This window comes from Mauremys mutica, chromosome 2 (assembly GCF_020497125.1).
Source record: "Mauremys mutica isolate MM-2020 ecotype Southern chromosome 2, ASM2049712v1, whole genome shotgun sequence".
NCBI classification, from domain to species: Eukaryota; Metazoa; Chordata; order Testudines; family Geoemydidae; genus Mauremys; species Mauremys mutica.
Genome location: NC_059073.1, coordinates 262,227,138 through 262,244,454, shown reverse-complemented (window position 1 = coordinate 262,244,454; position 17,317 = coordinate 262,227,138). Strand labels below are relative to the sequence as shown.

Sequence of the window (17,317 nt, the reverse complement as noted above, 5' to 3'; positions counted from 1 at the left end):
CAAGTAATCTGCTCTGATCAGAAATCATATATGAATGATACAGGACTACATTCCAGATGACCAGTGTGTATATGTGCACTCCATAAAACCAGTGATTGTGGAGCCCCTACACACAACTCCTCCGTTTCCCCTGAAGCTAGCTTCTCTTCTGCACAGGGAAGGAAGATTCCTATTCTGAACATAGGAGAGCTATACATAGGGATGCTGCCTCATTTCTGTGGCTCAATGGCATATTTACCAAATTTGACCCATCTGGTGAAATCCTGGCCCCACTGAAATCAATGACAACACTTCCACTGACTTCAATAGGGCCAGGTTTTCTCCCATTGGGTGTATGTTTTGTGGGTCACTCCACCTCATATAACCACCTACCAGACTTCATAACTGAAACAGGCCCTCTACCTAAATGTGCCACTCTTTTAATCTAGCAATAAGGATATGCCTAATTACCATCCACATCAGTACTGCCCTGTCCACTGGCTTGTACTGTCCAAGCAGTGTTGCTATTAATCCTCTTTTCTGTACTAGGTTTCTTTGCACTCCAACAGGGCTGCTCCATCATGTAGTTTGAACAATTAAAGTCTTTAGACTCTATAAAGTTGTTTTATTAGTTGTGATTAAAAGCTTGGTGGGAAATGGTTTTCCCACCCCACAAGAATTTCTGAGATTTCAAAAATTTTTCCATCCAGAATCAGGAAAAAAAGAAAAAAAAAAGGTGAAATCTTAAAACATTTTGAGATCAGATCATCTGAAAAAAAATTAGATCGGATCAACTGAAATTTTTCTTTTCAGTTTTGACCTTTTACATTTTAATTTTTTTAATGTAAATTAACTAAAATTTTAAAACAAAACATTGTTTCGCATTGAAAAATGAAACTTTTTGTTTTGAAAATGTTGAAATGTCCTGTTTTGACAATTACAAAACTTTATTCCAATTATTTCTCAAAACAGGAAATTCATCAATACTGATCCTTTCCCACAGTTTTGGTTTTGACTACTCAATGTTGACTAATGCAGAAATATTTCATCAAAAAATTCCTGGCCAGCTCTAATTGTGAATGCAAACACTGTACACGCAGCCTCAATAACTGCCTAAGAGACAGCATTTTTCTGAGTGCCACCTCCTGATTAGTAGTGCTGTGCGGAGAGCAATTCGCTAAAAGACAAACACAACTATACAGTATGTCTCAGGTGTATAAGAAGGGATTGTATGCAAAACAGAAACAATGAGCACCCCACAAACAAAACCTAGAGTAGCAGAATACAACTAGTTAGTAGGACATACTGTTAACTAGTATGGCACCATGATATGGTGAAATCCTCTAATCTAGAGGAAGCTTTTAGAGCCAGTGAGACACATTCAGATGTGATATAAACAATGGTGTAAGTTGCACATTGAGTATAAAGTTGGTCAGAAAATAGATGTGAGGGGTTTAAGTGGTACCTGGCTGTAGATTCCCTTTCCTTCATCTTATCTTTGCTTGTCTTAGAGGAAGCAGAATTGTCTAATGGCCTTCTGTTCTCAACTTTGCTAAAGACCTGCTATATGATTTTGGGCAAGTCACTTCACTGCTCCGTGCCTCTGTTTCCCCTCTCATTCTTTGTCTGTCTTTGCTATTTAGATTGTTAGATCTTTGGGGCAGGGACTTTTCTCTCACTGTGTGTTTGCACAGTGCCTCATACAACAAGGCTACGAGCTTGATTGGAGCCTCCAGGCACTACCATGATACAAACAATGAATAAGAACAATAATGCCCTCTTGTTGATTGCTAATCCACCTCAGTTGCCATTGCTGAATGTTACACTTGCTTTGCTAACCCACTGAATGTCAAATCAGTGCAAGCTACACAACTTTAACACTTACACTCATTCTCTGACCACCTTAACATCCAACATGTAATTTACACTACAGTTGATTTGGTCCAGAGATTTCCATGGGAATTGAACCAACATAGTCCAGGCTGAATTTGACCCATGGTCTACAAACAGCTATCGAGCCGCGTATAATATTGACTTTCAGCAAGGCACAATCCAGTCCTCCCTCCTTATGTCAGGAGAAGGAAAGTGATGCTAGTGTAATGAAGGATCTGTACACGATTGCTGATCGCACTGCAGTTTGCCTACTTAACCCCTTTCTGGTTTTCACATTCTGAATGTGAAGTGCTTTGGCTGTGAGCAGGCACAGTAATGCCCATGAACAGCAGCAGGTTCCTGTGCATTATGGAACAAAACTCCTCCTGCTTCAGTAGGAATGAGGTCAGGTTCATATTGTGCTATTTAAATGCTCATTAATAATAAGTAATATAAATTTCCTGCTCTCACTATGTTTAAAATTCAACCCTGTGCAAAGGGCCAGAACAAGGCCCATGAGCCTGCTTAAGCCCCCTTGAGTGGCATGTGATGTGGACTTCGCACTGGTCCTCTGCACAGGAATGAACTTCACACTCAGTGTACGTGGAGGGCTCAGAAGTACCTGTGATGATTAGCTGTGCAGTCTACTCATCAGGTGATAGTCAAAACATCCTTTTTTCCCCCTGTGAGACCACTGAACCTTTCCTTCCAGAACAGATTCCTCCCACAGAGGTCATTCTGTTGCTGTGAAATTGACAAAGGTAATCCATACAGTGCTAAGTCTTTGTCCCTTTTCTGGATAGTTTCTGTGGCTTTGGGAGATAAATACATAAGTAATTTTAACTAATAAAGTTTCAGAGTAAAATGGGAAGTGAAGAAGAGTGTAATGCAAAAGATTAAATGGCATGCTAAAAAATCAGATGTCTCATGGAAACAGTGCTTGGCACTGACAATGATTCCTCTATAGTTAATCATACTCATTTCTTGACTTATTGATTTGCCTTGAAGAAGCTAGGGCTCTGATCCTGCAAGCACTTGCACACTTGAATAACTACTCACATGAGAAGTCCCATGGAACTCAATAGGACAACTCACCCGTGTAAAATTATTCACATACATAAGGCTTTGCAGGATCTTGGCCAGGCTTTGTATTTACTGATAGGGATGATACATTTTCCTGCTCACTTAAATTTCTACTGTAATGATGGAGGGCATTGGAGTGTTTCTCTGTCTCATTATTAACACTATAGTCTTTTATTTTATGTAATCCATAAGAAAGTAGGACCATAGCAGAACTGCAGGGCAAATGTCTCTTCTGATTATGTTTTCCATGCACTACTATTGCTGTTCATAATGCAGCACAATTCGCTTGAAGGGAGTATTCAACAGTGACAGACATTAAAATCCCTAATAATCACATCCCTGAATTTCATAAATATGCAGTACTTTTATCCAACAGAGGACAGCGGTTGTTATTAGTGAATGACCTCTTGAAACTGTGGATTTCATTGTATTGACTCTTTAGCTAGATTAGTTATGAGGTCTGTCATAGTATAGTCTGAAACACAAAGAAAGCTTGAAATATCATATACCAGGTGAAAATATCCCATCGCCACAGCCCCCTGGCCAGCCAATCATTTCTCTCATTTTCCTTAGCGTGACATATTCCAAAAGTACAAACACGGGAGCAATTTCATAGGTGAACCTGAAATGTAGTAATGGCCATATTTTATTCTTTTTATTTAAAACATTAATTTACAACTTAAAATATCTACACAATTGTTTCCATTGTCAAACCCTGAATCTCTATTATGTATAGATACGGTATAGTGTACAGTGCAGAGAACTATATTTTGCAGTATATTTGATTACTTTCTTTCTGCCTTGAAGTTTAAATGTTTTCAACCCCACTCCGGTGAGGTGCCGAGGACTCCATTCCCACTGACTTTAGCAGGAGTGGAGCTTGCTCAGCTTCCTGCAGGACAGGGGCTCACATTATTACAATGTATTCAAGAGCGATTGACCAGAACAAGGCCGTTCACTTCACATGCAAATGTAGTCTCATGGAAGTCAATGAGACACGGTGCATAAAGCAAGATGTGCATACAACACTTCGTAGGCCAGGAGCCTTACAAATAAACTTTGGGTCTGATCCTGCAGCCTTCGCCACCTGGATAGTCCCACTGAAACCAATGGCACTAACCCACATGAGTAAGGATTGCAAGGTCAGGTTCTTTTGTCAGCAAGTCTATTTATCTAACAGCATCTGTTTGTGTCTCCATTTCACATTTTACGTATCTATGTATGCAAAACACAAAAATATTTTCCCCTTCACTTGCAGGAATTTTATCAGAGCTGTCATTTTATTTATGCGTTCCTTTTTTTTTAATGGGAGACAACATACAAAGCAGTTTTAAAATAACATGATGGCTGTATTAAAATTTAAAAGGCAGACAAATGTTTTTCCTGCTAGTTTCACATAAAAGGCTTTCTTTTACCTACAGCTATAGCAAATACTGCAGAATCTAATTTTAAAATTAACCTAGATAATGATAGTTGCAAATTTGGCTACTTACATATTAGTATTTGCTGTTGATGTCAGCCAGTCTGCAGCTAATCCAACCATGTCCAGTCCAGTTGAAAGTTGATTGAAATATCTAGGATGCCCTGCATAAAATGGAAAAAATGTATCAGAAGTCTGATGAAGCAGAATGAAATTGCTTAGTACTGATTGGTGTATTTATCTCAGGATTTTTACACAATGGAAAAGCATCATCAATGTGTGAAACAAACAACAACAGATATTTTGTAATGGGGAGATTATTTTCCCCTTCCTTATTTCAAAATAAGTAAAACAGGAACAATGAAGTAGAGGTAGGAATTATAAGATCTATCATTTGTACTGAAATTATATTGTACTGGAATTACAAGCTCTTGCCATTTGTATTGAAAATTAGCATGATGTTGCTGCACTAAAATAGCTATTCGCCGCTGCATGTGTGTCGCATGTTGTCACTGACTGTGCTTTTGCTTGGGCTCCATTTGAAAGGCACAACACACCATCTGAGGTGCTTGCCACTGCTCATAACAACATCAGTGATGAATGGCTAATGATTATAAAAGACAGGGCAAAATGAGAAAATGGAACACTTTGCTGACTGCTTTGAACATGACTCAGAGGCTGATGATTGTGCAAATATGGCATGGACTGTGGTAATATTTGTCATTTCTCCACTGTCAGAATACAATTATAAATAATTGTGATTTTAAATAAACCTGACGAAAGGGAACATTGCAGCTATGTCAGAATGATGTGTGAAAATATATTCCGTGGGCTGGGTAGTCCATTTACAAGGTTTCTCTTGCTGACTTCTGGATTTTTCTAACCTCCTGTCAGATATTATATTTCAAAAATATGCCCAGAGCTATTAAAACTGGGAATACAAATAACTCATTAGAGCTCACTTGACTAGTCATGTCTTGCCCCCCTGTTTAGAGTTACATGGCTTTGTTACCAGCAAGAATTTTGAAAGATTAACAATTACGTAAATATCATCTCATTCAAAGGAAAGTGTTCCTGCGTAGAAAATACCTGTCCTAACTCAAGGACTGCAGACTGGTACTGACCGCATGGGAAAGATAAAATACAGCAGGGTGATTGAGGAAATGCAAACAAAAACCAAGAGAAAACGCGTCTCCTAGTCTCTCGTGGTCTATTATCAGGCACATACACATGGCTAAAAGAATTGTGCCGAGAATTATTCACCTGCCCCCCAGCTCGCAGTACACAAAAGCTGAGTAATTGGGCTTTGGGGCTGGAAGTAAGCCTGGGTTGAGAGTTGGAAACAAAATCCAATTCCCCCCGTCCCATAATCCAGGGACATAGCAGCCCACACCTTCTATGCAAGGATTGCTGACCACTGGTACAACATAAGCACAGATCCTTGACCCCTTTCTCTGGTCAATCACCAATGCTTCCCTCTATCTTTGAAGCTGGCACAGAGCTTATTCCACTAATGCTTAGGGGGCTTCGGAACTTCCCACTATGGCTTGCATGGCTATACTGCTCCAGCCACACAAAGATTCCACAGATATTCAGCCATGTGGGAGGACCTTGCTCAAGCTCTCCGCCAGCAAGGGAATTCCAGCCTCACCAAAGATGTGATATTCTCTGGTAGCTTTCAACAATTAAGGGTCAAATCATCTCCTCCCTCAGGAAAACTGACAGAAAGTCTGGGAAAACTCCTGGAGGTCCCGCTGGGAGTCTATGGCAAAATCCTGGGGGAAAACAGAGTTCTGGTGCATTTCTTTAGAGCCCAGTGTCTCCTGCAAATCCCTACCTCCAGTCTACCATAACAGCACAGCTCCCTGAGGAACCATGTGCTCAACATTTTCCTCATCCACAGCTGGGCCAAACAACCCCTGCCTTTGTCAATGTTGGATAGTGTGGAACAGGATGTTCTGTAAGCTGTACTGACAGGGCTAGCCTTATTGGGGGACCTGGGGAAATTCCCACACGTTTCCAGGGGGGTGATACTGCAGAGACAGGTTCTTCCCCAGCTCTACCTGGTGCTGGCTCACCCACACTGCCTTCGAAACCACAGAGTCCTACATATATACAGCCTTCTCACAGGGATATCCTCGGAGCAAAGGAAGCAGGGAGAATGATGCTTTCACTTGCCATCGCTTCAGCAAAATTTGGGCCCTGCTCTCCACTTATAACAGGAGAGGAGATAATCTGACTCTAATCATAGATGCTTGTATTTCTCCATTATTGGGACTGCTTAAGATCCTAGAGAGACTGTACAGTTCTTTCACCCTATTGGATGGCCGAAATAAATTCTAGTGTCATTTAAACCTTGACCATATAAGCAGATCTTGCTGGAGGCATTAGTAAAAAGCAGTAGAATAGTGCTCTCCTACCTCAATGCATGGCTATCAATATTGTTTTGCAACTAACTGAAAGAGGGGACTGTAAGTAATCCGAATCTGGGGTGGGTTCAAGGGGAAACAGGGGAATACCACTGTCTGCTGGATTTATTAACTTAAAAATAGATAATTTGGACATATTTCTCTGTCACCCAAGGAGCTCAATGCACGATAAAGACACTAATCAAGCTGCAAAGCAGACCTGTGAAATCGGGAAGCCCCAGTACTATCCTCATCTTACAGATGGACAAACTGATGTAAGTGATGTGCCCATGGTAACACATGAGCCAGAGTCAGAGCAAGCAATATAACCCCAGAGCACTGATAGCCCCAGCTGGCAGCACTTTCACCCTTTGCATTCTCTGTTATTTATTTACAGTCTTCTGTTGCCCTCTAATACAGACACACACACAGAGCCATTGGTAGTCATTCCGCTTTGTAAATCAACCTGCTCTGGCTACCTTCATGAACCTTTTGTATTTACTACCTGCTAACTAGCAAATAGCACCGACCAAAAGCAATGCCGGACAAACACTAGTTCTTAGTCTGCTCACTGTCTGGAATCTCCATTACTTTTAAAACTCCAGCAAACTCTGGAAATTGAATTGCAACGCTACATACACCAGTATTCCCAGAAGCTGAATTTTAATTGAACAAACATAAGAATTTGGATCAGACGCACCTGTACCGACGCACTTATCCAGTCAAGAAGCAGGGGAAAATACCATGTGACATGTCTAACCAATCGCAATTAAGCACTACACAGTGAATTTTTAATATTGATAATCAACCGATAGAGTAAACAGCTTGAGACGATAGTCTTCAGGAATAAAGCCTGGGAAACCGGATCTGGCTGCAGAATAGGAGGCTCAATTAATCAATTAAATTGTTTATTACCAAGCTTTCCCCCAGGAAAGCTCATGCTCCAATAGGTCTGTTAGTCTATAAGGTGCCACAGGACTCTGCTGTTATTACCAATTGTTTCCTCTGAGCGCTTAGCAAGCACATGCACAAGCACATCTACTCTGCTTAGCTAAAGATCCCAAGGCTGCTTCAGGGTGATTTCTCGAGGATCAGATTCTAAATTCACCCAGCAGCTCAGAACCCACTCTACTAAGCGGCGGCGGCTGCTGCTAAAATACCCGGCTCCTCTGGTTAGAGAAACAGCCTTAACCCCTCTATTGAGCTAGCACACGGGAAGTGCGGGGCTGGAGGGAGGCAGGCAGGCGTTCCTGCTGCAGAAAATGGTCTCTCTAGCTGAGCAGATGAGCTCCGAGGCTCAGCAAGGGGCTGCTGGGCAGACGTCTCGGGATCCCGTTCGGAGGGTGAACGGAGCCTCAGGCTAACTGACTTGCCCTCATCTAGACACTCCCCCGAAAACCTGAACGGAGCAAATCACGTTCTTTGGTCGGACTCCCCCCGTCTGTTTGACACAGGCGTTTTCTCGCAATTCTGGGCGGATGCCCGGTGCCTTTGTCTATTGCGTGTGGCGCTGCATACGGGCGATGTTTAGCTGTAGTGCTGGACCGTTGCCACAATAGTCGTGACAAAAAGCTCCAGAAAGTTACAGTGTTTCCAACCCTGCCGTGCCTTGTGTATTTGCCTAACACCGCATATTGCGGTCAGACTCGTTACTTACATCCTGTAGTTATGGCACAGCGACCCTTTCACCTGCAACTGCAACGATTTCCGTCCATCACACGGGGGAAAGGGCTTTGGTGTAAACGGAGTGCCAGCCTGAGATTCGTATGAAATGGCTCCTTGAGGTAACAAGAAGCCGCCTAATAGCAGCGAAATGACAATTGTTTTACGAGGCTAAATAGCATTACTATTCAAACGAGACAGGTAATAATCCAGGTAATAATACGTGAAACGTGCAAACGAAATCCGACTGCCAGTTTCTTGCCGCTGCTTTGCCATGCCTGACATTTTGGAAGAACCCAGAGAGTACTACACTCCCGATTAGCGATACTGACATGGATAGCCCTGAGCCAATGAATCATATCAGGGGAATACAATCACACTCAAAGGGTGTCTGGAGTTGCATTCTCTTGGTCCCGTTTTCTTCTACAACCAGGGCACTAGCTTGACCACTTGCTGGGTGAAACTAAAAGAAGCCCTAGCAAACAGCTTTATTTAAAATAAATAAACAAATAATATAAATTTTTTAAATGGTCATTGCAGTCATTTGAACTTTTAAAAATGTAATTTTAAGTATAATTCTTCTGTATATTTTAACTACAAATGGGGAAATTTCCCCGCATTTCTATGGCACAACGGAAAGAGTAACATTATTTTGAAGGAATTGTATATGTACACTTCACAGTAATTTTATTGCGTCGATATGCACTGAAGCGTAATGCAAATTGCACCTGTATACTAGTAGAGCGAGCCTAACAAATCCTATCTGAATCGTGTTCAAGTGTTTGATCTAAACCAGTTAAATAGTGGTTTCCTATATGCCATATTGCGACTCCAGACCAGGAGTTCCATCAATGATTTCCTATGTATGTTGCCCGGATATTTTTGGGAAGCTTTGGTAACATCAGAATCAAACAGTAAAAACACCGGACCGACCCTGTCCCTTTGAAGTCACTGGGAGTTTTGCCAAAGACTCCAGTGGATCAGGATCGGGTCTATTCCACTCCATCCGATTTGTTAAAAGGCTACCAGCCGTGTTTCCCGCAGTCTGCACAGCCGATAGGCACATCACATTATCGTCTCCTTCAGCTTTTTGGACCCACATTTTGAAAGGATTTATATTATTTAAAAAATATTTCCCCAGCAATTCAAATGCTAGTGGGAGCTTCTCGAACCCTTGTTTTCTCTACAAATGGTTCTTTTAAATAACAGTATAAGAAAGGCTAAAGGCAGCCTCTGTTTTCTGTTTATTCCGTGGGAATTTAATTAGCTGGGTCCACACTAGAATTTGCTGAATTCTGTTTAGCATCACTGAGAATATCATTTTCATGTGTCAGGTTGCCTACGTGGAGATAACGACATGAGCAGGGACAAATGGTGCTGTCTCTGGACAGATCAGAACTAACTGGAATATTTTTTTGTCATGACAATAATAAAAATAGCCATTAAACAAGCTCCTATTTTTCATGCTTAGAATCCAGTGGGAAAAAACATGTTTTCTGCGTTCCATTGCGCCAGATTCTCCTATTTTTACACGGAGCCCAGGAGTGGGCAGCCAGATCGCGTTCTCCGGGAAAACGGGATTGTTCATTCTCTACACCCAGCCTTTTTAGACTGTGTGGAGATGTGGAAGTCAAAGCCAGGGCTATGTGACGCAAAGCCGAAGCACCAGCTCTCGATCCGCTTGGCACACAGGAGAGTTGGTGGCCTTTTGTATAAATAACATCGCTTCAACACACAGCTGTCTGCTCAGAACTTCCATTAGTGTGGTTCTTATGGCAATTTTAGTTGACAAATTAATTAATTGCTTCTTTTCTCCCCACCCCACCAGTCAACGGTAACACTTTCTTCTTAGAAGAGCTCTGCTTCAGGGGCCCTATCCTGCATTCCTTGTGAACTGAGCACTCATTGGGGGGACTGCAGGGAGTGGATTCTGCTACGTCGGTGTAAATTCGGGTTTACATTTGTTTAGCTCCGAATTCATACCGCTGTAACCGAGCGCGGAATTTGGTCCCCATTAGCGGGTTAGGATGGAAGAGCGTAAAGAATGGAAGATGGGGGCCCAAAATGTGCTCGATGTAAAAATTAAGTGCGAAAAGAGCCACAGGGGTGGGAGAATGCTATTTTCGTAGCGATTGATATATACAGGTTCCACCATTGACAGGGACAATTCATTTCAATCAGGAAGAATGTATATTGTTGTATTTACACTGTAACACTATACATTTCACGTAGGAAAATATTAAAAGCGCCAAGAAATAGTTTTCTTTCTTTCATCTACTGTTATGTATTTACAAATTACAATAACTGCTTGAAGCCACCCAGGGTAATATTCTATCCCCGCTTCACCGGACTTTCAGCAAGTGACATGTTAAAACATAGCTAGTGACATGTTAAAACATAGTAAAAAAAATCACACATACTAGAATCTCAGCATGCCTGTTACCTGTTTTGATTGCATATTTTAGAGTTGTTCTGCAGTTCAACAAAATTTCTTCCAAGGTCTGTGGTTGATCTGCCAGTTCCCAATTATATTCCTGAAGAAGCTCATTTGGGTAATGGAAATCAATAACCTTTGTTGATCTATCAAAACTTTTCACCACATACTGAAGCAAAATATCCATAACATCTTGAAGGAAAGACAGAGTTGTTATTTCCCCATTGCACGCCGGCAGAAGATCTGAGGAGGGAATTACATGAAATGTCAGCTCCAGTTTATTGTTTAATGTACAGATTTTTGACACAATCTCGCCCTCACTGACTTTGGGGCTTTTCTATTGGCTTCAATGAACGGAGGAGCGGGTTTTTAATATGTTAAGCAACCCGAGGAGACCTTATTTCAAAAATATGTTTTTCTAGGAGATAGGTCAAGCTCTAAATTCATTGTTAACTAGAAATGTGTGTGGGAAAATGCATTTTATGCCCGATTTTAAAAACATTGGAAAAAAGAAAGAACGAAAAGAGTTTCAGGGAAAAATAGGTAAATACCTGTACTGTAAATGACACAAGTGGAAGACCCAGAAGAGCATCACAATAAAATAGCTTCTTTGTGTTTGGTTAAATGGGAGGGTTGCAATACCTTAGTGATGCTTGAATGCCTTTCCGTGAAACAATACGTTATGCTCTGATTTATTCATGTTTATTTATTTATATTTGTATCTTTATTTAAACCGAATTGTGCAGGAAACCCCTATTTCTTGTGACTGTATCTTTGTAGCCCTTTAGCGGTTAAATATGTAGGAGATTATCAAGGCTGCTTGCTGTCCATTGACCCCACGGGCCAGGAGAAGGGAACCCTGCGGAGCTGGTGGTTCGAATGGGACCATTTCTCACCAGCACATCCCCCTTGGGGTCTGGGGTATCTACTGGAGCAGAAAGACTGAGCTGTTCGTTCATTAATATGGCAGGAATGTCTGGAATTAAAAATCGTGAGCCCGGCTGGCTTCGTGTTTCTCAGCAAAAGCTGCCGTCAGTCTTCCTCGGGCAGCGCAGCTTAGAGGCCAAGCCAGTCCGAATATTTTACTGGTGTTTTAGAAAAGTTTGTCATCTAGCCTATCCCACAGGGAAACCCTTCTTCTGAGTGTACACCCCCTCGGCTTTAACGGCAGAGCCATTGCACAGCAAGCCCAGACAGGCCCGATTGCGGAGCAATATTGAGCAATATTGCGTTTACACGGACACATATCTATATAGATAATCCCAATTTCTGTGCTGTCCATATAGCCCCGTCCCAAACCTTCCTTCGTGCAGTCATGCTGTGCTAGAATAGTCCTGACAATTTCTATCATTTAGCTCGTCTGTGGGTCTCCCCCCTTGTGTGTATGAGAGATCTGCCCCTAGGGTTAGGGTGGGCTGAGAAAGCCCAGCAGCTGAGAAGTCGGAGGAATGGCTTTCCATGCCTACTTTTAAGCACACACGCGGTACCGTTACCTGTTGAGTGTAAAAATGCATAATTAATATCCGCTTTCTGGCAGCTACAGGGCTTGTTGTTGCAGGTACAGGCCGCTGTCTTCTCCGCTGAGCCCAGGTCCTCCTTCGCCCCAGTTTCCATGGGCTTTTCTCCATCCCCATACAGCAAAGCTAACAATGGCAAAAAAGACGCAACCTAAATACATCAGCTCTTAAAAACACAAGGACTGGACTGCAGTCCCCGCCGCGATCCGCTACCCCTCTCTGCCAGCACAAAAGGACTTTGAATCCCTCCAAGGTCCCTCAGGTGGCTGCGAATTCTTTTTGTTTATTGCCCATTTTCATGCAATTTGCTACCACTGGTTTCCCTCGCTTACCGCAGAGTTTGGTTCCAATTCCTCCCGTAAACTTTTGGGCAGCCTGGCACCACGCTTTTGCTGGAAGAGAAAAAGGGCTGTGTAAATGATCCGGGCTGTACCATACCTTCTGTAGCGTCACCTCGGAAACGGCGTGGCTCAGGTGTCCTGGTCTTGCTCCAGGCTGGATGCCTGGGGGGGACTGTCCCTCCTGTCTAACTTTCAGAACTCGAAGAGCAAACACATTCCGGGTAACACAGAACACAACTTCCTTAACATCCCCCAAGGCAGCACAACCCTTCCCCTCCCTCTCGCCTTCCTCTCCCGCCCCAAAGAGACCCCCCCAGCCAGGTAAAAGCCCCCTGGAGTAGACTCAGGTTTATGTTGGCGTCGCTCCTTCCTGCCCTGGAGAATCCTGCGGCACCTCGGTCCAGCTCTAGCTGGAGCCAAGGCTTTACAATGAAGCTGCCCTGCAACCCAGCTCTGGGTCCCAGGTCCCTTGCGAAGTCCGAGGCGAGCTGGGACGGCTGCGTTTCTCTTTGCCAGCGCTGCCCTGGGTGGTGTCTGGAGTATCTCTAGGTGATTATTCGTTGCCTCATCCGCATCCAAGTGTGCGCTCGGTTGCTGGTCAGAACGGACCGCGATGAACCGGCCAGCCGGTCTCCAGCCCGCTTGGCTGCAGGCAGGGAATGGGATGCGGGGCGCAGGTAGCGCTGGGAGCCCATCCCGGACCGGGGCTGGGAACTTTCCTGCGGCTGGTGGAGGAGCCAGCGCTGCTCCGCGCTCCTACCTGTGCCGGGGTTCTCCGCGTCCCCCGAGCCCTCCTCGGAGCCGAAGGACCAAAAGCCGGAGCCTGGCGTTGCCATCTGCGGAGCTGCCAGCAGTGCCTAGGAGCCGGCGAGCTGCGAGAAGCTGTGTGGGAGGGAGAGTCCCAGCGCCGGAGTGTCCCCGTGTGCAAGCGCCAGGCAGCGTGCGCCGGCGCCAAGAGAGGCAGCGGCGCCCTGCCGCTCCCTGGGGGCTCCGGGGAGAGGGAGGCTGGAAGCAGCCGGGCTGCGGGCCGGGGAGACGGGGCTGGCCGCGGGGAGTGGGACAGGGAGTGGGGCGGGGACGCTAGGCGCTCTCCATGGTGCCGATCCGCTCCCTCTCCAGCCCCGCGCGTCTCTCGGCCAAACGGGGGTCACCGTGGCTCCGCTTTTATCCGGCTGGAGCCCTCGGCCCGCCCGGGTGCCCTGGGGCGGGGGAAGGGCGGTGCGCGGAGTCACGACTCCCCTGGAGCTGTGGGCTGCTGCTGCTGCCGCTGCTGCCTGGGAGCTGCTCTTGGCCACGCGCTGGCTCTGTGCAGAGCTCAGCTGCGGGGCCGGCCCGGGGACGGGGGAGGCTGGGCTTGCTGGGACGCCTGCCAGGTCCTTAGCACAGCCCCGCTGGCTCCGGGAGCCGGGCGCGCCCCACGCGAGCTGTGCCCAGGTAGCTTCAGGGGGGACTGGGGAGGAAGACCCGGCAGCTCGAGGGAGGCACTTGAAGGCTAGAGACTGGCACAGGGGCAAGCTGAGCAGCACAGAGGAACGGATTGGGGGAGTCCCCGGGCTGGCGATCCCACGCATGTCCGGCTCTCGGGGGGCCCTGGCCTGACGGGGATCACATTTCATTCCAGGCCGGAGGGCAGGGGACTGAGCGAGCTGATGTTTTGGCGTCCGTGGCACGGGTCTGATCTCGCAGCCTGGCCTCCACCGCCACCGAGGGGATGTGCCCCAAAACACAGAGACCCAACCTCGGGCTATTTCTAGGCCTCCCTGATTCAGTTCATTCCTTTACGCGGGGCCCAGCCCCGTGCCCCCAGTGTCACGGAAACGCAGCTGGACATGCACGGCCCTTTGTGTGTGGCTCCGGAGAGCGGCTACAACGTGAGCCTTTTCTGCGCCTGCCACACAGCGAGGCGATAGCCGGAGACACGGGCTGCGGGATTGTTAATCAGCGGCTCTGTTAGCCCAGAAACGCCATCGGGTTGCAGACCGATGTGTCTATTTATCTCCCTTTGGTGACAACCCCCAGATCAGCTGGGTAGCCGCCAGCCAAGCCAATGATCTGGAAGGTGGATCGGTCTCGCTCCAGTTCATCACACCCCGTCTGTCTGCTCGGCTCCACGCAGAGGCCGCCGCCAGGGTAAATCGGTTCAGACTCGGCGCACACCCCATTCTCTGGGCCCGCCGGCGGAGCCGGCCAGAGCAAAGGGCAGCAGCACGTAGCGGGAGCCGAGCTCCAGGCCTGCATCCCCCACGCCCTCCGGCCCTCGCAGGCCTGCAGGGGACGCCGAGACTGGAGCCGCCCGAGTCCCAGGAGTGGGGCCTGGCAGCTCCCCGCGAGGCGTGGGGCGGGAGGAGGGGGCCCCACACGTCCCTGCCCTGCGGCTCAGCACGGCGGGAGTGAAGCCAGACGTTCACTGTGGGACTTGGCTGCAAGGGCCTTTGGCTCAGGCTCCGCCTGGCTAAAAGCCACACGCGAACCAGCCCGCCCCGGCGTCCCGCGGCTCGTCCCGCACCCGCGGGGTAAGAGGGAGCGCAAGCCAGGGCGCGTTGCCTTCACCCGCCTCGGCTGGGGTGGAGCAGAGCAACCCTCAGGCCGTGCTGGGGATCACCGTCCCTCAGCCCCGCCGGGGAAGTGCTGGAGCGGCCCCGCAAGGAGCAATCGCGGGTGCTGCTGAAATCGCTCCAACCAGCCCGGACGCTGAGTGGTCTCCTGTGCGCCACTGGTGACCTGGGCTTGCCAGATGTCTGGTTTTCCACCAGAACGGCAGTTGAAAAGGGGCCCTGGTGAAGGTGCTGACTGGGCAGTTCGAAGTCCGGTTGGGGGTGCTAAGGCAGGCAGGGGCGGCCCCAGCACGCCAAGCGCATGCTTGGGGCAACATGCTGTGGGGGGTGCTCTGCTGGTCGCCGGGAGGGCGGCAGGCGGCTCTGGTGGGCCTCCTGCAGGCGTGCCTGCGGAGGGTCCGCTGGTCCCGCGGCTTCGGTGGAGCATCCACAGGCACGTCTGCTGGAGGTCCACGGGTGCCGCAGGATCAGCAACTGGCAGAGCGCCCCCTGCGGCGTGCCGCCATGTTTGGGGTGGCGAAATGGCTAGAGCTGCTGCTGAAGGCAGGCTCCCTGGGGAAGTGCTGGAGCAGCCCCGGAAGGAGCAATTGCGGGTGCTGCTGAAATCGCTGCAACCATCCTGGCAGGGCAGGGCTGCCCTGGTCATCTCGCTGTGCTGGGAGACAGGGCTCGAGCGGCTCTCGGCCCTGTGCAGCGCAGCGTGCGGCCCAATCTCCAGAGGTGGCCACTTAGCTCCTCCCTCGCCCCTGCCCCATGGGGTTCACGGAAGCAGCATCATGTCCTCCCTCCGGCTCCTACACCTAAGGGCAGCCAGGGGGCTCCAAGTGCCAGCTCCACAGCACCCATTGGCCAGGAACTGTGGGGATGGTGCCTGCAGATGGGGCAGTGCGCAGAGTCGCCTGGCTGTGCCTCTGCTTAAGAGTCAGAGGGGGGAAATGACACTGCTTACAGAAGCTGCCTGAGGTAAGCATCACCTGGAGCCTGCACCCCTGACCCCCCCATGCCCCAACTCCCTGCCCCAGCCCTTATCCCCCTCCTGCCCTCCAAACCCTCATTACCCCCTCCCGTATCCCAACCCACTGCCTCAGCCTGGAGCCCTCTCCCACATCCTGATCTCCTCTTTTCTGGCCTCACCCCAGAACCCACATACTCAGTCCAGAGCCCATTCTCCCTTCCACACCCCAACCCCCGCCTCAGGCCAGAGCCCCCTCTCGCACCCTGAACTCCTAATTTCTGCCCCCCCCCAAGGCTGCACCCCCAGCTGGAGCCCTCACCCCCTCCCAACACCAACCCCCTGAGCCAGCTCAGTGAAAACGAGTGACAGGGAGGGGAGATGTAGTGAGTGGGGGTGGGGCCTCAGAGAAGGGGCAGGGCCTCAGAGGAGGGGCAGAGTGGGGGGCAGAGCAAGGGTGTTCGGTTTTATGTGCATAGAAAGTTGGCAACCTTACGCAGGGAGCCAGCCTGTGCCTGCACTGAGTGGTTAGAGATGGGCTCTAACAGACCATGCCAAGGACCCAGCACAATAAAACCTCTGTCCCGCACAACCCAACACTTCTGTAACTCTACGCGGTTATCATAACTTTGCGCCTTAGTGTTGACTGCCCAGGATAAGGACTGTGGCAAACAGCTACCTCTGAGACAGCGCAGAGCTCACAGCCTACAGATGATCCGCCCTATGGCAGCTTTTCGGGCATCTCCTTCTTTCCTCATCTCTTTCTAGGTACAGGCACTTGGGCAGTAAAAGTCCATCTTTAGGAGCGTCCTATGGAAAGTCTCTGTCACAGGCCTTCTTTTCCCTGCCCCTCTTGTCACACTAGCACCTCGCATGGCATTGCAGGCGTGAAATTGACAGCCACCAGCTGTTCTCTGTGTGGGCAATCAACACAGACATGCACCCTAGTTATTTCCTGAAGTGTTCTCTAGAATCTTCTTGGGAAGAGGCCGACCCGCGCTCTGTTCTGCAGATACATCTCAGGCCCGGCCTTTTAATCCTGCCAGCATGGTAGCTAGTTTAAGCAACCCCCCCGTATGTAGGAGACTCTGGAC

General features: G+C 48.0%; 1 protein-coding gene across 1 annotated transcript in view; it reads right to left on the bottom strand.

The window, feature by feature from the left end:
- The window catches only part of GAD2 (glutamate decarboxylase 2), a 55,747-nt gene extending 41,696 nt beyond the window's left edge, over positions 1-14,051 (bottom strand). The window contains exons 1-6 of the mRNA XM_045008226.1: positions 13,477-14,051; positions 12,708-12,767; positions 12,352-12,501; positions 10,868-11,101; positions 4,428-4,518; positions 3,444-3,556 (exon numbers count right to left, since the gene is read on the bottom strand). Coding sequence (XP_044864161.1) covers positions 3,444-3,556; positions 4,428-4,518; positions 10,868-11,101; positions 12,352-12,501; positions 12,708-12,767; positions 13,477-13,552 — 724 coding nt within the window. The 5' untranslated portion in view covers positions 13,553-14,051. The remainder of the gene's footprint in view (positions 1-3,443; positions 3,557-4,427; positions 4,519-10,867; positions 11,102-12,351; positions 12,502-12,707; positions 12,768-13,476) is intronic.
- Positions 14,052-17,317: the final 3,266 nt, after the last annotated feature.